General features: G+C 44.0%; 1 protein-coding gene across 1 annotated transcript; it reads right to left on the reverse strand.

Annotated features, from left to right (window-relative positions):
- Window positions 1-6,408: 6,408 nt before the first annotated feature.
- Window positions 6,409-24,302, reverse strand: C25H8orf89 (chromosome 25 C8orf89 homolog). The gene is made up of 7 exons (XM_038766768.1): window positions 24,260-24,302; window positions 22,532-22,583; window positions 18,620-18,789; window positions 13,975-14,104; window positions 11,198-11,419; window positions 8,648-8,703; window positions 6,409-6,657 (listed from the first exon to the last, which is right to left on the reverse strand). The coding sequence occupies exons 1-7, from the start codon at window positions 24,297-24,299 to the stop codon at window positions 6,506-6,508; spliced, it is 822 nt and encodes a 273-aa protein (XP_038622696.1). The 5' UTR covers window positions 24,300-24,302; the 3' UTR covers window positions 6,409-6,505.
- Between the last annotated feature and the right edge of the window lie 395 nt (window positions 24,303-24,697).

Here is a 24,697-nt window from a genome sequence, read left to right on the forward strand (position 1 = left end):
TTTATTACTCTATTTATTTATTTTATTCGTGCATATTTATTCTATTTATTTTATTTTGTTAATAAAATTAAACCTGATCACCTTGTAACCTCCCCAGTGCTTACTGCTTTGCACATAGTAAGGACTTAATAAATATATGTATATATGTTTGTACGTATTTATTACTCTTATTTGTACATATTCTATTTATTTTATTTTGTTAATAAAATTAAACCTGATTACCTTGTAACCTCCCCAGTGCTTACAACGGTGCTTTGCACATAGTAAGGGCTTAATAAATATATGTATATATGTTTGTACGTATTTATTACTCTATTTTATTTGTACATATTTATTCTATTTATTTTATTTTGTTAATAAAATTAAACCTGATAACCTTGTAACCTCCCCAGCGCTTACAACGGTGCTTTGCACATAGTAAGGGCTTAATAAATATATGTATATGTTTGTACGTATTTATTACTCTATTTATTTTATTTGTACATATTTATTCTATTTATTTTATTTTGTTAATAAAATAAAACCTGATCACCCTGTAACCTCCCCAGCGCTTACAACAGTGCTTTGCACATAGTAAGGGCTTAATAAATATATGTATATATGTTTGTACGTATTTATTACTCTATTTTATTTGTACATATTTATTCTATTTATTTTATTTTGTTAATAAAATAAAACCTGATCACCTTGTAACCTCTCCAGTGCTTACAACAGTGCTTTGCACATAGTAAGGGCTTAATAAATATATGTATATATGTTTGTACGTATTTCTTACTCTATTTATTTTATTTCTACATATTTATTCTATTTATTTTATTTTGTTAATAAAATTAAACCTGATCACCTTGTAACCTCCCCAGCGCTTACAACAGTGCTTTGCACATAGTAAGGGCTTAATAAATATATGTATATACGTTTGTACGTATTTATTACTCTATTTTATTTGTACATATTTATTCTATTTATTTTATTTTGTTAATAAAATAAAACCTGATCACCTTGTAACCTCCCCAGCGCTTACAACAGTGCTTTGCACATAGTAAGGGCTTAATAAATATATGTATATACGTTTGTACGTATTTATTACTCTATTTTATTTGTACATATTTATTCTATTTATTTTATTTTGTTAATAAAGTTAAACCTGATCACCTTGTAACCTCCCCAGTGCTTACAACAGTGCTTTGCACATAGTAAGGGCTTAATAAATATATGTATATATGTTTGTATGTATTTATTCTTCTAGTCTGTGAGCCCACTCTTCTAGACTGTGAGCCCACTGTTGGGTAGGGACCGTCTCTATATGTTGCCAACCTGTACATCCCAAGCGCTTAGTACAGTGCTCTGCACACAGCAAGCGCTCAATAAATATGATTGATTGATTACTCTATTTTATTTGTACATATTTATTCTATTTATTTTATTTTGTGAATATGTTTCATTTTGTTCTCCGTCTCCCCCTTCTAGACCGTGAGCCCGCTGTCGGGTAGGGACCGTCTATGTTGCCAACTTGGACTTCCCAAGCGCTTAGTCCAGTGCTCTGCACACAGTAAGCGCTCAATAAATACGATTGAATGAATGAATGAATGAATGAATGACTAGGGACCGTCCCTAGACGTTGCCGACTTGTACTTCCCAAGCGCTTAGTCCAGTGCTCTGCACACAGTAAGCACTCAATAAATACGATGGAATGAATATAATAATAATAATAATAATGGCATTTATTCATTCATTCATTCATTCCATCGTATTTATTGAGCGCTTACTGTGTGCAGAGCACTGGACTAAGCGCTTGGGAAGTACAAGTCGTGCCCCCCTCTCCATCCCCCCCGTCTTACCTCCTTCCCTTCCCCACAGCACCTGTGTATATGTATATATGTTTGTACATATTTATTACTCTATTTATTCATTTATTTTACTTGTACATGTCTATTCTATTTATTTTATTTTGTTAATATGTTTTGTTTTGTTGTCTGTCTCCCCTTTCTAGACTGTGAGCCCGGCTGTCGGGTAGGGACCGTCTCTAGATATTGCCAATTTGTACTTCCCAAGCGCTTCGTCCAGTGCTCTGCACACAGTAAGCGCTCAATAAATACGATTGAATGAATGAATGAATAGGGATCATCGCTATACGTTGCCGACTTGGACTTCCCAAGCGCTTAGTCCACTGCTCTGCACACAGTAAGCGCTCAATAAATACGATGGAATGAATATAATAATAATAATAATAATAATAATAATAATGGCATTTATTCATTCATCCATTCATTCCATCGTATTTATTGAGCACTTACTGTGTGCGGAGCACTGGACTAAGCGCTTGGGAAGGACAAGTTGGGAATTATATGCAAGTGCTGTGGGGAGGGGAAGGAGTTGGTTGGAGCTGTGTCAATGGGGGGCAGTCAGGGATGGAGAGGGAAGAGTCAGGGGGGGCCCAAGTGGTCTGGTGATGCTGAGAGGGGGTCTTTGGCTGGAAGGAGGGGGCCGTGTGAGCGTGGGATCATAGGGAAGATTTTCCCAGGAAAACCGACCCCATCCGGAGAGGCCACGGGATAAGGGCCGTGGGAGGCCTTCCCACCTGCTCCGAAACCGGAGAACTTGGTCCATTCGAAGCCAAGCTGTGGGATTCCAGTCCTGAGGCCTTCTCCTCCTCCTCCATTCCCAACAGATGTCCGCTGCCTCCCTGCTCCTCGGGTCAGATTTCATTACTCTACTTATTGATTTTATTTGTACATTCATTCAATCGTATTTATGGAGCGCTTACCGTGTGCAGAGCACTGGACTAAGCGCTGGGGAAGTCCAAGTTGGCAACATCTAGAGCCGGTCCCTACCCAACAGCGGGCTCACAGTCTAGAAGGGGGAGATGGACAAGGAAACAAAACATATTAATAAAATAAACAGAATAGTAAACATAAACGGTAGGTGTCAACCGAGGAGTACTAGAATGGAAGGTTTCTTTTCTTCTTTTTTTAATAGTACTTGTTAAGCGCTTACTATGTGCCAGGCACTGAACTAAGCACTAGGGAAGTCCAAGTTGGCAACATCTAGAGACGGTCCCTACCCGACAGCGGGCCCACAGTCTAGAAAGGGGAGTTGGACAAGAAAACAAAACATATTAATAAAATAAACAGAATAGTAAACATAAACGGTAGGTCTCAACCGAGGAGTACTAGAATGGAAGGTTTCTTTTCTTCTTTTTTTCATTGTACTTGTTAAGCGCTTACTACGTGCCAGGCACTGAACTAAGCGCTGGGGAAGTCCAAGTTGGCAACATCTAGAGAAGGTCCCTACCCAACAATGGGCTCACAGTCTAGAAGGGGGAGACAGAGAACAAAACCAAACATATTAACAAAATAAAATAAATAGAATAGATATGTACAAACAAAATAGAGTAATAAATATGTACAAACATATATACATATATGCAGGTGCTGTGGGGAAGGGAAGGAGGTAAGGCGGTGGGGGGATGGAGAGGGGGAGGAGGGGGAGAGGAAAGAAGGGGGAGACAGAGAACAAAACCAAACATATTAACAAAATAAAATAAATAGAATAGATATGTACAAGTAAAATAAATAGAGTAATAAATATGTACAAACATATATACATATATCCAGGTGCTGTGGGGAGGGGAAGGAGGTAAGGCGGGGGGGATGGAGAGGGGGACGAGGGGGAGAATGAATAGGGACCGTCTCTCTATACGTTGCCGACTTGTACTTCCCAAGCGCTTAGTACAGTGCTCTGCACGCAGTAAGCGCTCAATACTTTATTTATTTATTTTACTTGTACTATTACTCTATATTTATTTATTTATTCATTTTACTTGTACATATCTGTTCTTTTTATTTTATTTTGTTAATATGTTTGGTTTTGTTCTGTCTCCCCCTTCTCGACTGTGAGCCCACTGTTGGGTAGGGACCGGCTCTATATGTTGCCAACTTGTACTTCCCAAGCGCTTAGTACAGTGCTCTGCACGCAGTAAGCGCTCAATACTTTATTTTACTTGTACTATTACTCTATATTTATTTATTTATTTTACTTGTACATATCTGTTCTATTTATTTTATTTTGTTAATATGTTTGGTTTTGTTCTCTGTCTCCCCCTTCTCGACTGTGAGCCCACTGTTGGGTAGGGACCGTCTCTATATGTTGCCAACTTGTGCTTCCCAAGCGCTTAGTACAGTGCTCTGCACGCAGTAAGCACTCAATACTTTATTTATTTATTTATTTTCCTTGTACTATTACTCTATATTTATTTATTTATTTTACTTGTACATATCTATTCTATTTATTTTATTTTGTTAGTATGTTTGGTTTTGTTCTCTGTCTCCCCCTTCTAGACTGTGAGCCCACTGTTGGGTAGGGACTGTCTCTATATAATAATAATAATGGCATTTATTAAGCGCTTACTATGTGCAAAGCACTGTTCTAAGCGCTGGGGGGATACAAGGTGATCAGGTTGTCCCACGCGGGGCTCACAGTCTTCATCCCCATTTTACAGATGAGGGAACTGAGGCCCAGAGAAGTGAAGTGACTTGCCCAAAGTCACACAGCTGACAGTTGGCGGAGCCGGGATTTGAACCCACGACCTCTGACTCCAAAGCCCGGGATCTTTCCACTGAGCCACGCTGCTTCTCTATATGTTGCCAACTTGGACTTCCCAAGCGCTTAGTCCAGTGCTCTGCACACAGTAAGCACTCAATAAATACGATTGATTGATTGATAATACGATTGAATGAATGAATGAATGGAACATAGTAAGTCTTTTAGACTGTGAGCCCACTTTTGGGTAGGCACTGTCTCTAGATGTTGCCAACTTGTACTTCCCAAGCGCTTAGTACAGTGCTCTGCATACAGTAAGCGCTCAATAAATACGATTGATGATGATGACTGTATATGTTGCCAACTTGTACTTCCCAAGCGCTTAGTACAGTGCTCTGCACACAGTAAGCACTCAATAAATACGATTGATGATGATAGTAAGCGCTTAACCAATAACATTATATTATTATCATTATTATTATTATTATTATTATTATTATTACATCCTGTGGGGATGAGCCTAACTTCTGGATTCTCCCAACCTCCCACGGGCCACAGGGGCTCCTTCACAGGCCCTATCTCCCCCCCAGGGACCCCACGATGACAGCGAACCTACGAGCCCATTGTTGGGTAGGGACCGTCTCTATGTGTTGCCAACTTGTACTTCCCAAGCGCTTAGTCCAGTGCTCTGCACACAGTAAGCGCTCAATAAATGCGATTGATTGATTGATTGATAGGGACCATCTCTCTAGGTTGGAATCGTACTTTCCAAGCGCTTAGTCCAGCGCTCTGCGCACAGTAAGCGCTCGATAAAGACGACTGAACGAAAGAACGAACGAATCAATCAATCAATCAATCGTATTTATTGAGCGCTTACTGTGTGCAGAGCACTGTTCTAAGCGCCTGGGAAGTCCGAGTTGGCAACATATAGAGACAGTCCCTACCCAACAGTGGGCTCACAGTCTAAAAGGGGGAGACAGAGAACAAAACCAAACATACTAACAAAATAAAATAGAATAGATAGGTACAAGTAAAATAAATAGAGTAATAAATATGTACAAACATATATACAGGGAACAAACCATTTCCAAGAGGGATGGATGACCCGTCTGCATCATCCTCCTGGCCCCAGATCCTCGCTCCCAGAGCTGCCCATATAATAATAATAATGATGACATTTATTAAGTGCTTACTATGTGCAAAGCACTGTTCTAAGTGCCGGTGAGGTTACGAGGTGATCAGGTTGTCCCACGGGGCGCTCACACTCTTAATCCCCATTTTCCAGATGAGGGAACTGAGGGCCAGAGAATAATAATAATGACGGCATTTATTAAGCGCTTACTATGTGCAGAGCACTGTTTTAAGCGCTGGGGAGGTTAGAAGGTGATCAGGTTGTCCCCCGGGGGGCTCACAGTCTTCATCCCCATTTTCCAGATGAGGGAACTGAGGGCCAGAGAATAATAATAATGATGGCATTTATTAAGCGCTTACTATGTGCAAAGCACTGTTCTAAGCGCCGGGGAGGTTACAAGGTGATCAGGTTGTCCCACAGAGGGGCTCACAGTCTTCATCCCCATTTGACAGATGAGGGAACTGAGGCCCAGAGAAGTGAAGCGACTTGCCCAAAGTCACACAGCTGGCTATTGGCAGAGCCTGGATTTGAACCCATGACCTCGGACTCCAAAGCCCGGGCTCTTTCCACTGAGCCACGCTGCTTCCCTGCCCATCACCAAGCTAATTCGTCCCCGGGGCGGGGGGGGCGTCGAGGCAAGAGGCCGACCAGGCCCAGTTAGCGTGGCGTCTGCACGTTCTCCCCGTCATGTCGACACAACACGTCACGGGCCACCCGGGACTCTAAACATACGACAACATATTTATTACGGGGGGGCGGTGGCAGACCCCGGCTCGAAGGAGGGTGTCCAGGCCTTCCCGGAGTCAAGGCCGCGGAAAATCCCAATAGCGACGCTCAGCAGGCCCGAGGAGCCGGCTTCCGGACATTTTTGAGGTTTCCTTTGGTTTCTTGCCGGATGGTATCGTATTCCAGGACGGCTAATTCGGAAAGCCTCTGCAGGTATTCAGGCGGGGCGCCGCTGAAAGGATTTCTGAAGCCGCCGCGACCTTCCGGGAAATGGAGAGATCGGTGGAATTTACGGGGCGCTTACGGTGGCGGGCATATCTATCAATCAATCAATCAATCGTATTTATTGAGCGCGTACTGTGCGCAGAGCACTGGACTTAAGCGCTTGGGAAGTCCAAGTTGGCAACACATAGAGACAGTCCCTACCCAACAATCAATCAATCAATCGTATTTATTGAGCGCGTACTGCGCACAGAGCACTGTACTAAGCGCTTGGGAAGTCCAAGTTGGCAACACATAGAGACGGTCCCTACCCAACAATCAATCAATCAATCAATCATATTTATTGAGCGCTTACTATGCGCAGAGCACTGTACTTAAGCACTTGGGAAGTCCAAGTTGGCAACACATAGCGACGGTCCCTACCCAACAATCAATCAAGCAATCATATTTATTGAGCGCTTACTATGCGCAGAGCACTGGACTTAAGTGCTTGGGAAGTCCAAGTTGGCAACACATAGAGACGGTCCCTACCCAACAATCAATCAAGCAATCATATTTATTGAGCGCTTACTATGCTCAGAGCACTGTACTAAGCGCTTGGGAAGTCCAAGTTGGCAACACATAGAGATGGTCCCTACCCAACAATCAATCAAGCAATCATATTTATTGAGCGCTTACTATGCGCAGAGCACTGGACTTAAGTGCTTGGGAAGTCCAAGTTGGCAACACATAGAGACGGTCCCTACCCAACAATCAATCAATCAATCAATCGTATTTATTGAGCGCTTACTGCGCGGAGAGCACTGTACTAAGCGCTTGGGAAGTCCAAGTTGGCAACACATAGAGACGGTCCCTACCCAACAATCAATCAAGCAATCATATTTATTGAGCGCTTACTATGCGCAGAGCACTGGACTTAAGTGCTTGGGAAGTCCAAGTTGGCAACACATAGAGACGGTCCCTACCCAACAATCAATCAATCAATCAATCGTATTTATTGAGCGCTTACTGCGCGCAGAGCACTGTACTAAGCGCTTGGGAAGTCCAAGTTGGCAACACATAGAGACGGTCCCTACCCAACAATCAATCAATCATATTTATTGAGCGCTTACTGTGTGCAGAGCACTGTACTAAGCGCTTGGGAAGTCCAAGTTGGCAACACATAGAGACGGTCCCTACCCAACAATCAATCAATCATCAATTAATCGTATTTACTGAGCGGTTACTGTGCGCAGAGCACTGTACTTAAGCGCTTGGGAACTCCAAGTTGGCAACACATAGAGACGGTCCCTACCCAACAATCAATCAACCAATCGTATTTATTGAGCACTTACTGTGCACAGAGCACTGTACTAAGCACTTGGGAAGTCAAAGTTGGCAACACATAGAGACGGTCCCTACCCAACAATCAATCAATCAATTAATCATATTTATTGAGCGCTTACTGTGCGTAGAGCACTGTACTTAAGCGCTTGGGAAGTCCAAGTTGGCAATACAGAGACGGTCCCTACCCAACAATCAATCAATCAATCAATCATATTTATTGAGTGCTTACTATGCGCAGAGCACTGTACTTAAGCGCTTGGGAAGTCCAAGTTGGCAACACATAGAGACGGTCCCTACCCAACAATCAATCAATCAATCAGTCGTATTTATTGAGCGCTTACTGCGCGCAGAGCACTGTACTAAGCGCTTGGGAAGTCCAAGTTGGCAACACACAGAGACGGTCCCTACCCAACAATCAATCAATCATATTTATTGAGCGCTTACTGTGTGCAGAGCACTGTACTAAGCGCTGGGGAAGTCCAATTCGGCAACATCTAGAGACGGTCCCTACCCGACGGCGGGCTCACAGGCTAGAAGGGGGCGACGGACGACAAAAAGAAACACGTGGACGGGTGTCAAGTCGTCAGAATAAATAGAATTAAAGTCAAATACACATTATTAATAAATTAAATAGAATGGGGACAGTGACACTCGGTGACACCCGGAGAAGGGACGCGTTGGAAAAAAACCAACCGCACTCACAGTTCGGCGGTTCTTGCGTCGTTCGGACGGTGCCCCTTTCTCCGCTCCTCCTTGACCTGCGAGAGGGCGGGCATCTCATAAGTAGCTCCCTCTTGTAATAGCTGTGCTATCTGTTCATCAATCAATCAATCAATCAATCGTATTTATTGAGCGCTTACTATGTGCAGAGCACTGTACTAAGCGCTTGGGAAGTCCAAGTTGGCAACATCTAGAGACAGTCCCTACCCGACAGTGGGCTCACGGTCTAAAAGGGGGAGACAGAGAACAAAACCAAACGTACTAACAAAATAAAATAAATAGAATAGATATGTACAAGTAAAATAAATAAATAGAGTAATAAATATGTACAAACATATATACAGGTATATACGTTAAGCGCTTACTACGTGCCAGGCTCTGAACTGAACGCCGGGGTGGATCCAAGCGAATCGGGGTTAGATAGGGTCCCTCCGTGGGGCTCACAGTCTCAACGTCCACTTCATTGACCAAGGCCCAGAGGAGACAAGTGACCCGCCTCAGGCCGCACAGCAGACAAGGGGTGGGGCCGGGATTAGAACCCAGGACCCGCAGACTCCCCAATCCACTCTCTATCCGCCCTGCTGCTTCTCTTGTCCCCGGGCACTGTACTGAGCGCTTGGGAAGTCCAAGTTGGCAACACATAGAGACGGTCTCTACCCAACAATCAATCAATCAATCAATCGAGGCTCACAGAGGCGGTGTGGCCTTTTTTTCAATCATTCATTCAATCGTATTTATTGAGTGCTTACTGTGTGCGGAGCACTGTACTAACCGCTTGGGAAGTCCAAGTTGGCCACATCTAGAGATGGTCCCTACCCAACAGTGGGCTCACAGTCTAGAAGGGGGAGACGGACGACAAAACATATTAACAAATTGTGGACGGAGCCTAGACTGTCTGGGGACCCGGGGATTAGCACGCTTGCGTGCCACGTGGCCTTGGACAAGTCACTTCCCTGAGCCTGTTTCCTCATCTGTAAAATGGGGATTCAATCCCCGTCCTCCCCACCCCTTTAATAATCATAATAATGGCATTGATTAAGCGCTTACTATGTGCAAAGCACTGTTTTAAGCACTGGGGAGGTTACAAGGTGATCAGGTGGTCCCACGGGGGCTCGCAATCTTAATCCCCATTTTAATAATAATAATAATGATGACATTTATTAAGCAGTTACTATGTGCAAAGCACTATTCTAAGCGCTGGGGAGGTGACAAGGTGATCAGGTTGTCCCACGGGGGCTCGCAATCTTAATCCCCATTTTAATAATAATAATAATGATGGCATTTATTAAGCGCTTACTATGTGCCAAGCACTGTTCTAAGCGCTGGGGAGGTTACAAGGTGATCAGGTTGTCCCCCATGGGGCTCACAGTCTTCATCCCCATTTTACAGATGAGGGAACTGAGGCCCAGAGAAGTGAAGTGACTTGCCCAAAGTTACGCAGCTGACACTTGGTGGAGCCGGGATTTGAACCCATGACCTCTGACTCCAAAGCCTGGGCTTTTTCCACTGAGCCACGCTGCTTCTAGCCTGTGAGCCCGCTGTTGGGTAGGGACCGTCTCTAGATGTTGCCAACTTGGACTTCCCAAGCGCTGAGTCCAGTGCTCTGCACACAGTAAGCGCTCAATAAATACGATTGAATGAATGAATGAATAATAAGCACTTAACAAATACCAAAGTCATTATTATTGTTATTATTATTATTATTATTATTATTATTATTATCATCCTCTGACTCCCAGTTCCGGGCTCTTCCCACTAAGCCACGCTTGGTGTATAAAGCAGCATGGCCTAATAATAATAATAATAATAATGGCATTTATTGAGCCCTTACTATGTGCAAAGCACTGTTCTAAGCGCTGGGGAGGTGACAAGGTGATCAGGTTGTCCCATGTGGGGCTCACAGTCTTAATCCCCATTTTCCAGATGAGGTCACTGAGGCCCAGGGAAGTGAAGCGACGTGCCCAAAGTCACCCAGCTGACAAGTGGCAGAGCTGGGATTTGAACCCATGACCTCTGACTCCAAAGCCCGGGCTCTTTCCACTGAGCCACGCTGCTTCCCTAATGACTACAGCCCGGGCTCGGGAGTCAAAGGCCGTGGGTTCAAATCCCGGCTCTGCCGCCTGTCAGCTGGATGACCTTGGACAAGTCACTTCACTTCTCAGTTCCCTCATCTGGAAAATGGGGATGAAGACCGTGAGCCCCCCGGGGGACAACCTCATCACCTTGTATCTCCCCCAGCGCTTAGAACAGTGCTTGGCACATAGTAAGCGCTTCCCAAGCACGATGATGATGATTATTATTATTATTATGTTGCCAACTTGTACAGTGCTCTGCACACAGTAAGCGCTCAATAAATACGATTAATGATGATGATGATGATGATTATTAGAGATTCTAGCAGACCGGTCCCCAAAGACGCTCTTCCCGGGCATCCCTAGAAAGGAAGTTATCCGTGATTCCAACGCCGGGAATTGGGATTCCTCCTGCCCCTCGGATGGGCCCATTCCTGGGCCCAAAATGGCTCCGACTCACCCCCGGGATGAGGCCGGTGGGAAGCAGCCATTCCTGGTCTCTCTCCTTCCCGGTCCCACATCGCCCTGGAAGAGCCGGCTTCTCTTCCCGGCCTTCCCTCTGCTCCCAGATGAACAGAAATCCAGGCCTCTCCGGCGAAGCTCTTTTTCCGGGGCCGGCGGCGAGGGCCGGAGGGAGGAGTGAAAAGTTGGGGGGCAGCGGGGCTCCTCTCCCTCGGACTGGCTGCAACGAAACCATTCATTCATTCACTCAATGGTATTTACTGAGCGCTCCCGGCGTGTGGAGCGCTGGACTAAGCGCCTGGAAGAGGAGCGGCGTGGCTCAGTGGAAAGAGCACAGGCTCCTTCTAGACTACAGTGCTCTGCACATAGTAAGCGCTCAATAAATACGATTGATGATGATAGACTGTGAGCCCACTGTCGGGTAGGGACCGTCTCTATATGTTGCCAACTTGGACTTCCCGAGCGCTTAGTACAGCGCTCTGCACACCGGAAGCGCTCAATAAATACGACTGATTGATTTGGAGTCGGAGGTCGTGGGTTCAAACCCCGGCTCTGCCAATTGTCAGCTGGGTGACTTTGGGCAAGTCACTTCACTTCTCTGGGCCTCAGTTCCCTCATCTGGAAAATGGGGATTAAGACTGTGAGCCCCACGTGGGACAACCTCATCACCTTGTAACCTCCCCAGTGCTTAGAACAGTGCTTTGTACATAGTAAGCGCTTAATAAATGCCATCATTATTATTATTATTATTATTATTATAACCCAGGTCCTTCTTACTCCCAGGCCGGGGCACTACCCATTAAGCCACACTAGCAGGAGCATAAGAAGCAGCGTGGCTCAGTGGAAATCAATCAATCAATCAATCAATCATATTTATTGAGCGCTTACTGTGTGTAGAGCACTGTACTAAGCACTTGGGAAGTACAAGTTGGCAACATATAGAGACAGCCCCTACCCAACAGTGGGCTCACAGTCTAAAAGAAAGAGCCTGGGCTTTGGAGTCCAAGGTCATGGGTTCAAATCCTGGCTCCACCACTTGTCAGCTGGGTGACTTTGGGCAAGTCAACTCACTTCTCTGTGCCTCAGTTCCCTCGTCTGTCAAATGGGGATGAAGACTGTGAGCCCCATGTGGGACAACCTGATCACCTTGTAACCTCCCCAGCACTTAGAACAGTGCTTTGCACATAGTAAGCACTTGATGAATGCCATCATAATTATGATTATTAAAATGGGGATGAAGATTGTGAGCCCCCCGTGGGACAACCTGATCACCTTGTAACCTCCCCAGCGCTTAGAGCAGTGCTTTGCACATAGTAAGCGCTTAATAAATGCCATCATTATTTATTATTTATTAAGGGAAAGGTGTGAGCCCACTGTCGGGTAGGGACTGTCTCCAACTATGTTGCCAACTTGGACTTCCCAAGCGCTTAGTCCAGTGCTCTGCACATAGTAAGCGCTCAGTAAATATGATTGACTGAATGAATGAATGAATGAATGAGAGAGAGAAAGAGGAAAGAGGGAGAAGGAGAGGGAGAAAGGGGGACAGGAAAAGAGGAAGAAAGGGACTGTGTCCAACTTGATCCGCTCATTACAACACCCCACCATCCCCAGCGCTTAGAACAGTGCTTTGCACATAGTAAGCGCTTAATAAATGCCATTATCCCTCTGGCCTTCTATAATAATAATAATTATTATAATAATGGCATTTATTAAGTGCTTACTATGTGCACAGCACTGTTCTAAGCGCTGGGGAGGATACAAGGTGATCAGGTTGTCTCTCGTGGGGCTCACAGTCTTCATCCCCACTTTACAGATGAGGTCACTGAGGCCCAGAGAAGTGAAATGACTTGCCCGAGGTCACACAGCTGACAACTGGCAGAGCCGGGATTTGAACCCATGACCTCTGACTCCCAAGCCCGGGCTCTTTCCATGGAGCTACGCTGCTTCTCTAGACTGTGAGCCTGCTGTTGGGTAGGGACCGTCTCTATATGTTGCCAACTTGGACTTCCCAAGCGCTTAGTCCAGTGCTCTGCACACAGTAAGTGCTCAATAAATACGATTGATTTATCATTATTATTATTATTATTATTATTATTATTGTTATTATTATTTTTATTATTGGGGAAGCAGGGGAAGCAGCATGGCTCAGTGGAAAGAGCCCGGGCTTTGGAGTCCGAGGTCAGGGGTTCAAATCCCGGCTCTGCTACTTGTCAGCCGTGTGACTTTGGGCAAGTCACTTCACTTCTCTGGGCCTCAGTGACCTCATCTGGAAAACGGGGATGAAGATTGGGAGCCCCCCGTGGGATGACCTGATCACCTTGTAACCTCCCCAGCGCTTAGAACAATCAATCAATCAATCAGTCGTATTTATTGAGTGCTTACTGTGTGCAGAGCACTGTACTAAGCGCTTGGGAAGTCCAAGTTGGCAACATCTAGAGACAGTCCCTACCCAACAGCGGGCTCCCAGTCTAGAAGGGGGAGACAGAGAACAAAACCAAACATACTAACAAAATAAAATAAATAGAATAGATAGGTACAAGTAAAATAAATAAATAGAGTAATAGAACAGTGTAATAAGAGTAATAATAGAGTAATAATAATAATAGTAATAATAATAGAGTAATAAGAACAGTGCTTTGCACATAGTAAGCGCTTAATAAATGCCATTATTATTATTATTATTATTATTAGATGGTGGTGCAGATGGGCCAGGGTGGTAGTTGGGGTGGACGGGGGGACTGAGGGAAGGATGTCACCCTGTGCTAAGCACCGTACCTGGTCGTCAGGGTGAGAGCGGCCACCCCTGGGTGTCCTTTATGTCCCCGAGAAGCCGGGACTCGAGGAAGAAGGCCTGGAGTTTGGATTCTCTCCTGGCAGCCTTTCAGCCCGAACGCAGAGGTAAATTCTGGGAGAAATAATAACAATAATCATAATGATGGTATTTGTTAAGCGCTTACTACTACTACTACTAATAATCATCATCATCATCAATCGTAGTTATTGAGCGCTAGCTATGTGCAGAACACTGTACTAAGCGCTTGGGAAGTACAAGTTTGCAACATATAGAGACGGTCCCTACCCAACAGCGGGCTCACAGTCTAAAAGGGGGAGACAGAGAACAAAACCGAACATACTAACAAAATAAAATAAATGGAATAGATATGTACAAGTAAAATAAATAAATAAATAAATAAATAGAGTAATAAATAAATAAATAGAGTAATAATAAATAAATAGAGTAATAAATAAATATAGTAATAATAAATGGAGTAATAAATAGAGTAATAAATAGAGTAATAAATAAATAAATAGAGTAATAAATAAATAGAGTAATAAATAGAGTAATAAATAAATAGAGTAATGAATAAATAAATAGAGTAATAAATAAATAGAGTAATAAATAAATAAATAGAGTAATAATGAATAAATAAATAGAGTAATAAATAGAGTAATAAATAAATAAATAGAGTAATAATGAATAAATAAATAGAGTAATAAATAAATAGAGTAATAATAAATAAATCAATAGAGTAATAAATAAATAAATAGAGTAATAAATAGAGTAATAAATAGAGTAATGAATAAATAAATAGAGTAATAAATAAATAAATAGAGTAATACGATGATGGCATTTATTAAGCACTTACTATGTGCAAAGCACTGTTCTAAGTGCTGGGGGGATACAAGGTGATCAGGTTGTCCCACGGGGGGCTCACAGTCAATCCCCATTTTATTCATTCATTAATTCATTCATTGAATCATATTTATTGAGCACTTACTGGGTGCGGAGCACTGTACTAAGCGCTTGGGAAGTACAAATCGGCAACACATAGAGACAGTCCCTACCCAACAACGGGCTCACAGTCTATTTGGGGGAGACACACAACAAAATAAGTAGACAGGTATCAATACTATCAGAATAAATAGAATTATAGCTGTATACTATCAATCAATCAATATCAATCAATCAATCGTATTTATTGAGCATGTACTGTGTGCAGAGCACTGTACTAAGCACTTGGGAAGTACAAATCGGCAACACATAGAGACAGTCCCTACCCAACAACGGGCTCACAGTCTATTTGGAGGAGATGCACAACAAAATAAGTAGACAGGTGTCAATACTAGCAGAATAAATAGAATTATAGCTGTATACTATCAATCAATCAATCAGTCGTATTTATTGAGCGCTTACTGTGTGCGGAGCACTGGACTAAGCGCTTGGGAAGTACAAATCGGCAACACATAGAGACAGTCCCTACCCAACAACGGGCTCACAGTCTATTTGGGGGAGACGCACAACAAAATAAGTAGACAGGTGTCAATAACTATCAGAATAAATAATAATAATAATGGCATTTGTTAAGCACTTACTATGTGCAAAGCACTGTTCTAAGTGCTGGGGGGGATACAAGGTGATCAGGTTGTCCCACGTGGGGCTCACAGTCTTAATCCCCATTTTACGGATGAGGGAACTGAGGCACGGAGAAGTAAATGACTTGCCCGAAGTCACACAGCTGACAACTGGCGGAGTCGGGATTTGAACCCATGACCTCTGACTCCGAAGCCGGTGCTCTTTCCACTGAGCCACGCTGCTTCTCTAATAGAATTATAATTATGATAATTATAATTATAATAGAATTATAGCTGTATACTACATCATTACTATATGCACAAAACATCATTACAACATATTCACATCTGTTACATAACCTAGAAATGCTCAGGATCCTTCGGTGGTATTTATTAAGCAATAATGATGGTATTTATTAAGCGCTTACGGATGAGGGAACTGAGGCACAGAGAAGTGAAGTGACTGGCCCAAAGTCACCCAGCTGACAATTGGTGGAGCCGGGATTTGAACCCATGACCATTGACTCCAAAGCCCGGGCTCTTTCCCCTGAGCCACGCTGCTTCTCTATAATAATAAGGATAGCATTTATTAAGCGCCTACTATGTGCCAAGCGCTGTTCTAAGCGCCGGGGAAGACACAAGGTGATCATGAGGCTCACAGAAGCACGGGCTTTGGGGTCAGAGGTCATGGGTTCAAATCCCGGCTCCTCCACTGGCCAGCTGGGTGACTTTGGGCAAGTCACTTCACTTCTCTGAGCCTCAGTTACCTCATCTGGAAAATGGGGCTTAATCAATCAATCAATTGTATTGATTGAGCGCTTACTGTGTGCAGAGCGCTGTACTAAGCGCTTGGGAAGTCCAAGTTGGCAACCTATAGAGACGGTCCCTACCCAACAGCGGGCTCACAGTCTAGAAGGGGGAGACAGACAACAAAACATATTAACAAAATAAAATGAATAGAATAAATATGTACAAATAAAATAAATAGAGTAATAAATGGGGATTAGGACTGTGAGCCCTCCATGGGACAACCTGATCACCTTGTAACCTCCCCAGCGCTTAGAACAGGGCTTTGCACATAGTAAGCACTTAAGTGCTTTTATAAAAAAAAATTAGCTCGAATTCGTTCATTCAATCGTATTTATTCATTCATTCATTCAATCGTATTTATTGAGCACTTACTGTGTGCAGAGCACTGTACTAAGCGCTTGGGAAGTACAATTTGGCAACATATAGAGACGGTCCCTACCCAACAGTGAGCTCACAGTCTAGAAGGGGGAGACAGACAACAAAACAAATTAACAAAATAAAATAAATAGAATAAATATGTACAAATAAAATTAATAGAGTAATAAATGGGGATTAGGACTGTGAGCCCTCCATGGGACAACCTGATCACCTTGTAACCTCCCCAGCGCTTAGAGCAGGGCTTTGCACATAGTAAGCGCTTAATAAGTGCTATTATAAAAAAAATTAGCTTGAATTCATTCATTCCATCGTACTTATTGAGTGCTTACTGTGTGCAGAGCACTGTACTAAGCGCTTGGGAAGTCCAAGTTGGCAACATATAGAGACGTTCCCTACCCAACAGCAGGCTCACAGTCTAGAAGGGGGAGACAGACAACAAAACAAAACATATTAACAAAATAAAATGAATAGAATAAATATGTACAAATAAAATAAATAGAGTAATAAATGGGGATTAGGACTGTGAGCCCCCCGGGGGACAACCTGATCACCTTGTAACCTCCCCAGCGCTTAGAACAGTGCTTTGCACATAGTAAGCGCTTAATAAGTGCTATTATAAAAAAAATTCGCTCAAATTCATTCATTCAATCATATTTATTGAGCACTTACTGTGTGCAGAGCACTGTACTAAGCGCTTGGGAAGTCCAAGTTGGCAACATCGAGAGACGGTCCCTACCCAACATTGGGCTCACAGTCTAGAAGTGGGAGAGGGACAACAAAACACAACATATTAACAAAATAAAATGAATAGAATATGTACAAGTAAAATAGAGTAATAAAATCCTAGCGCTTAGTACAGCGCCTGGCACATAGTGAGCACTTAACAAATACCACAATCATTAACATTAGTATGACTTCGCTTCTCTGGGCCTCTGTGACCTCTTCTGTAAAACTGATGACTTTTAGACTGTGAGCCCACTGTTGGGTAGGGACTGTCTCTATATGTTGCCAATTTGTACTTCCCAAGCGCTTAGTACAGTGCTCTGCACATAATAAGCGCTCAATAAATGCGATTGATGATGATGACTTGACACCTGTCCACATGTTTTGTTTTGTTGTCCGTCTCCCCCTTCTAGACTGTGAGCCCGTTGTCGGGTAGGGACCGTCTCCATATGTTGCCAACTTGGACTTCCCAAGCGCTTAGTACAGTGCTCTGCACACAGTAAGCGCTCAATAAATACGATTGAATGAATGAATAAAACGGGAATTGAGACTCTAAGCCTTATGTGGGACAGAGGCTGTGTCCAACCTGATTAGAGAAGCAGCGTGGCTCAGTGGAAAGAGCCCGGGCTTTGGAGTCAGAGGTCGTGGGTTCGAATCCCGGCTCTCCCGCATGTCTGCTGTGTGACTTGGGCAAGTCACGTCACTTCTCTGAGCCTCAGTTCCCTCATCTGTAAAATGGGGATGAAGACTGTGAGCCCCCCGTGGGACAACCTGATCACCTTGTAACCTCCCCAGCGCTTAGAACAGCACATAGTAAGCGCTTAACAGTGTGGCTCAGTGGAAAAAACCTGGGCTTTGGAGTCAGAGGTCATGGGTTCGAATCCCGACTCTCCCGCATGTCTGCTGTGTGACCTTGGGCAAGTCACTTCACTTCTCTGAGCCTCAGTTCCCTCATCTGTAAAATGGGGATGAAGACTGTGAGCCCCCCGTGGGACAACCTGATCACCTTGTAACCTCCCCAGCGCTTAGAACAGCACAGAGTAAGCGCTTAACAAATACCACCATTATTATTATGATTTGGTAAGCGCTTATTAAGTGCCAAGCACTGTTCTAAGCGTTGGGGGAGATGTGGAAGGGCGGGAGAAGCCAAGGGCACCTTTCCTTATCTTGTGTGTCTGGAAGGCCGCTTTCTCCCAGCTCCCTTCCAGGAGGAAGCAGGCCCCGGGCAGGCTGTGGGGGAGACGCCACTGCTGATGTTTTCCTTCTTCGGGAGAGAGCGTTCCCATTTTCTTCCCTTCCTTCAGCAAGGGGGAGAGCAGGGAGCGGCTACTTCACATCAGGAACCCAAAAAAACACAAGGAAAAGAGAGCCGCGGAAAGGGCAATTAGAAAGAAAAGATTCCAGGGGGTGTGTGTCGAAGCCCAACTGAAAGCTCACCTCCTCCAGGAGGCCTTCCCAGACTGAGCCTCCCTTTTCATTCATTCTTTGCCCACTGTTGGGTAGGGACCGTCTCTATATGTTGCCAACTAGTACTTCCCAAGCGCTTAGTACAGTGCTCTGCACACAGTAAGCGCTCAATAAATACGATTGATTGATTGATTGATTCCATCGTATTTATGGAGCGCTTACTGTGTGCAGAGCACTGTACTGAGCGCTTGGGAGGGACAACATCAAGAGACGGTCCCTACCCAACAAGGGGCTCACGGTCTAGAAGGGGGAGACGGACAACAAAACAAAACATGGAGACGGGTGTCAAAATCGTGAGAAAAAATAGAATTATAGCTAGATGCACATCATCATTCATTCATTCATTCATTCCAGTGTGGCTCAATGGAAAGAGCCCGGGGTTTGGAGTCAGAGGTCATAATAATAGTAATAGTAATAGTAATAATAATAATAATAATAATAATAGGCACTTGTTAAGCGCTTACTATGTGCATAGCACTAAGTGCTGGGGAGGATACAGGGTGATCAGGTTGTCCCACATAGGGCTCACAGCCTTAATCCCCATTTGCCAGGTGAGGTAACTGAGGCCCAGAGAAGTTAAGTGACTTGCCCAAGATCACACAGCAGACATGTGGTGGAGTCGGGATTCGAACCCATGACCTCTGACTCCAAAGCCCGGGCTCTTTCCACTGAGCCACGCTGCTTCTCTAGTCACGCTGCTTTCAAATCCCGGCTCTGCCACTTGTCAGCTGTGTGACTTGGGGCAAGTCACTTCACTTCTCTGGGCCTCAGTGACCTCATCTGGAAAACGGGGATGAAGACTGTGAGCCCCCCCATGGGACAACCTGATCACCTTGTAACCTCCCCAGCGCTTAAAACAGTGCTTGGCATATAGTAAGCGCTCACCAGCGCTTAGAACAGTGCTTGGCACATAGTAAGCGCTCAATAAATGCCATCATTATTATTAACAGGAACCCAAATAACACAAGGAAAAGAGAGACATGGAAAGGGCAGTTATAAAGAAAAGATTCCAGGGGTGTGTGCCATTCATTCATTCAATCGTATTTATTGAGCGCTTACTATGTGCAGAGCACTGTACTAAGCGCTTGGGAAGTCCAAGTTGGCGACATGTAGAGACGGTCCCTACACGACAGCGGGCTCACAGTCTAGAAGGGGGAGACAGACAACAACACATATTAACAAAATAAAATAACTAGAATAGTAAATCTGTCCAAGTAAAATAGAGTAATAAATCTGTACAAACATCTCTTCATTCATTCTTTCACTCATTCCATCGTATTTATTGAGCGCTTACTTTGTGCAGAGCACTGGACTAAGCGCTTGGGAAGTACAAGTCGGCAACGTATAGAGACGGTCCCTATTCATTCATTCATTCATTCCATCGTATTTATTGAGCGCTGACTGTGCGCAGAGCAGTGTACTAAGCGCTTGGGAAGTCCAAGTCGGCAGCATCTAGAGACGGTCCCTACCCGACAGCGGGCTCACAGTCTAGAAGGGGGAGACGGACAACAACACAAAACAAGTAGACAGGGGTGAATAGCATCAGAATAAATAGAATTAGAGCTATATACACATCATTAATAAAATTAATATAGCAAATATGTACAAACGGAATAGAGTAATAAATATGTAGAAATATATATAAATGCTGTGGGGAGGGGAAGGGGGGGATGGGGAGGAGGAGAGGAAAAAGGGGGCTCAGTCTGGGATGGCCTCCTGGAGGAGGCCTCCTTCCCCTCCCCACAGCACCTGTATATATGTTTATACATATTTATTACTCGATTGATTTATTTTATTTGTACAGATTTATTCTATTCATTTTATTTTGTTAAGATGTTTTGTTTTGTCGTCCGTCTCCCCCTTCTAGCCTGTGAGCCCGCTGTCGGATAGGGACCGTCTCTAGATGTTGCCAACTTGGACTGCCCAAGCGCTTAGTCCAGTGCTCTGCACACAGTAAGTGCTCAATAAATGCGATTGAATGAATGAACGAATGAATGAATGAGGTGAGCTCCCAGTAGGGCTTTGAAGGGAGGAAGAGAACTAGTTTAAGCGTTAGCTTTTGTTAAGCACTTACTATGTGCCAAGCACCGGCCTAAGCGTTTGTCTGACAAATGAGCCTTCAACAGGCTGTTTTGGGAGTCAGAGGTCGTGGGTTCTAATCCCGGCTCCGCCACTTGTCAGCTGTGTGACTTTGGGCAAGTCGCTTCACCTCTCTGTACCTCAGTTCCCTCATCTGTAAAATGGGGATGAAGACTGTGAGCCCCCTGTGGGACAACCTGATCGCCTTGTAACCTCCCCAGCGCTTAGAACAGCGCTTTGCACATAGTAAGCGCTTAACAAATACCATTATTATTATTATTATTATTATTATTATTATTCTTATGGGTTCAAATCCCAGCTCCGCCAACTGTCAGCTGTGGGACTTTAGGCCAGTCACTTCACTTCTCTGGGCCTCGGTTCCCTCATCTGTAAAATGGGGGTTAAGACTTGTGAGCCCCCCGTGGGACAACCTGATCACCTTGTAACCTCCCCAGTGCTTAGAACAGTGCTTTGCATGTAGTAAGCTCTTAATAAATGCCATTATCATTATTATTCATTCATTCATTCAATCGTATTTATTGAGCGCTTACTGTGTGCAGAGCACTGGACTAAGCCCTTGATTATTATTCTCTGGGCCTCAGTCACCTCATCTGGAAAATGGGAATTAAGATTGTGAGCCCCACGTGGGACAACCTGATCACTTTGTAACCTCCCCAGCGCTTAGAACAGTGCTTTGCACATAGTAAGTGCTTAATAAAAATGCCATTATTATTATTAAAGAGCCCGGGCTTTGGAGTCAGAGGTCATTCATTCAATCGTATTTATTGAGCACTTACTGGGTGCAGAGCACTGGACTAAGCGCTTGGGAAGTCCAAGTTGGCAACATCTAGAGACGGTCCCTACCCGACAGTGGACTCACAGTCTAGAAGGGGGAGACAGAGAACAAAACCAAACATATTAACAAAATAAAATAAATAGAATAGAAATATACAAGTAAAATAAATAGAGTAATAAAAATGCCATTATTATTATTAAAGATCCTGGGCTCTGGAGTCAGAGGTCATGGGTTCAAATCCCGGCTCCAGCAATTTTCAGCTGGGTGACTTTGGGCAAGTCACTTCACTTCTCTGGGCCTCAGTACCCTCATCTGTCAAATGGGGATGAAGACTGTGAGCCCCCCATGGGACAACCTGATCACCTTGGAACCACCCCAGCGCTTAGAACAGTGCTTTGCACATAGTAAGCGCTTAATAAAAATGCCATTATTATTATTAAAGAGCCCAGGCTTTGAAGTCAGAGGTCATGGGTTCAAATCCCGGCTCCGCCAATTGTCAGCTGGGTGACTTCGGGTAAGTCACTTGACTTCTCTGGGCCTCAGTTCCCTCATCTGGAAAATGGGGATGAAGACTGTGAGCCTCATGTGGGACACCCTGATCACCTTGTAACCTCCCCAGCGCTTAGAACAGTGCTTTGCACATAGTAAGTGCTTAATAAATGACATTATTATTATTGTTATTATTATTATTATTATTATTATTAAAAGGAAAAGAAAAAAACTCACCTTTGGAGGGGCCCGGAAGAGTCTAGGAACTTGAACTCTGGGGCCGGGAATTCTGGAATTGGCCATATTGGAAGCAGAAAAGCCAGGAAAAAACCTCAATCCCCCCACAACAATTCTGATTCCAACTTCGTCCATCATCAAGTGTGTGCTACAATTCTGAGAAGCTGCGTGGCTCAGTGGCGAGAGCCTGGGCTTGGGGGTCACGGGTCGTGGGTTCTAATTCCGCCTCCGCCACCTCAGCAGTGTGACTTTGGGCAAGCCACTTCTCCGTGCCTCAGTTCCCTCAACTGTAAAATGGGGACGAAGTCTGGGAGCCCCATGTGGGACAACCTGATTGCTTTGGAGTCGGGGGTCATGGGTTCGAATCCCACTCTGCTAATTGCTGGCTGCGTGACTTTGGGCAAGTCACTTCACTTCTCTGGGCCTCAGTTATCTCATCTGGAAAATGGGGATGAAGACTGGGAGCTCGACGTGGGACAACCTGATCACCTTGTAACCTCCCCAGCGCTTAGAACGGTGCTTGGCACATAGTAAGCACTTAAATGTCATTATTATTATTATTATTCTCTGTACCTCAGTTACCTCATCTGTAAAATGGGGATGAAGACTGTGAGCTCCACGTGGGACAACCTGATCATCTTGTACCCTCCCCAGTGCTTAGAACGGTGCTTGGCACATAGTAAGCGCTTAATAAATGCCATTATTATTATCCCAGCGCTTCCATTATGATTATGATTATCCCAGCGCTTAGAACAGTGCTTGGCACATAGTAAGCGCTTAATAAATGCCGTTATTATTATCCCAGCGCTTCTATTATGATTATGATTATCCCAGCGCTTAGAACAGTGCTTGGCACATAGTAAGCGCTTAATAAATGCCATTATTATTATCCCAGCGCTTCCATTATTGTTATTATGATTGTCCCAGCGCTTAGAACAGTGCTTGGCACATAGTAAGCGCTTAATAAATGCCATTATTATTATCCCAGCGCTTCCATTATTATTATTATGATTATCCCAGCGCTTAGAACAGTGCTTGGCACATAGTAAGCGCTTAATAAATGCCATTATTATTATCCCAGCGCTTCCATTATTATTATTATGATTATCCCAGCGCTTAGAACAGTGCTTGGCACATAGTAAGCGCTTAATAAATGCCATTATTAATATCCCAGCTCTTCCATTATTATTATGATGATTATCCCAGCGCTTAGAACAGTGCTTGGCACATAGTAAGCGCTTAATAAATGCCATTATTATTATCCCAGCGCTTCCATTATTATTATTATGATTATCCCAGCGCTTAGAACAGTGCTTGGCACATAGTAAGCGCTTAATAAATGCCATTATTATTATCCCAGCGCTTCCATTCTTCTTATTCTTATCATTATCCCAGGGCTTAGAACAGTGCTTGGCACATAGTAAACTCTTAATAAATGCCATTATTCTTATCCCACTGCTTCCATTATTATTATAATTATTCTTATTATTATCTCAGCGCTTAGAACAGTGCTTGGCACATAGTAAGCACTTAATAAATGCCATTATTATTATCCCAGCGCTTCCATTATTATTATTATTATCCCAGCGCTTAGAACAGTGCTTGGCACATAGTAAGCGCCTAACAAATACCATCATTATTAATTATTATTAGTAGTAGTAATAGTAGTATTAGTAGTAGTAGTATTATTCTTATCCCTCCATCCCCTCCCCGCCCAGCCGCGCTCACCCTTGGCCCCACCGCCCCAAGGGGGTCTCCCACGCCTCATCCTCCGGACTCCGGGGACCCTTCCCCAACCCCCTCCCCCGTTGCTAGGCAACGGGCCACCGCCCCCTGCCCCGTTGCTAGGCAACGGACCACAGCCCACGCGACCCCATCCCACCATTTTTTAAAAAAATAGTATTTATTAAGCGCTTCCTAAGGGCCAGCCACTGGACGAAATCCTGGCGGTTCGCTCTCCCTTCATTCCGCATGTTCATTCCTTCATTTAATCGCATTTATTAAATTATCATTATTATTATTATTATTATTATTAACAATAAATAACGATGACATTTGTTAATAATAATAATGATGGCATTTATTAAGCACTTACTACGTGCAAATCACTGTTCTAATAATAATAATGATGGCATTTATTAAGCGCTTACTATGTGCAAAGCACTG

The sequence above is a fragment of the Tachyglossus aculeatus genome, chromosome 25 (genome assembly GCF_015852505.1).
Source record: "Tachyglossus aculeatus isolate mTacAcu1 chromosome 25, mTacAcu1.pri, whole genome shotgun sequence".
Lineage (NCBI taxonomy): Eukaryota > Metazoa > Chordata > Mammalia > Monotremata > Tachyglossidae > Tachyglossus > Tachyglossus aculeatus.

What these genes read in the sequence shown, in the direction of transcription:
- C25H8orf89 (XM_038766768.1), bottom strand. Translation starts at nt 24,299, where the DNA reads ATGAGGCGTGGGAGACCCCCTTGGGGCGGTGGGGCCAAGG. An exon ending in TCTTCCGGGCCCCTCCAAAG is followed by an intron (nt 18,790 to 22,531) that starts GTGAGTTTTTTT and finishes GATGTGAAGTAG; the next exon opens with CCGCTCCCTGCTCTCCCCCT. An exon ending in CCACCGGCCTCATCCCGGGG is followed by an intron (nt 8,704 to 11,197) that starts GTGAGTCGGAGC and finishes GCCCTCTCGCAG; the next exon opens with GTCAAGGAGGAGCGGAGAAA.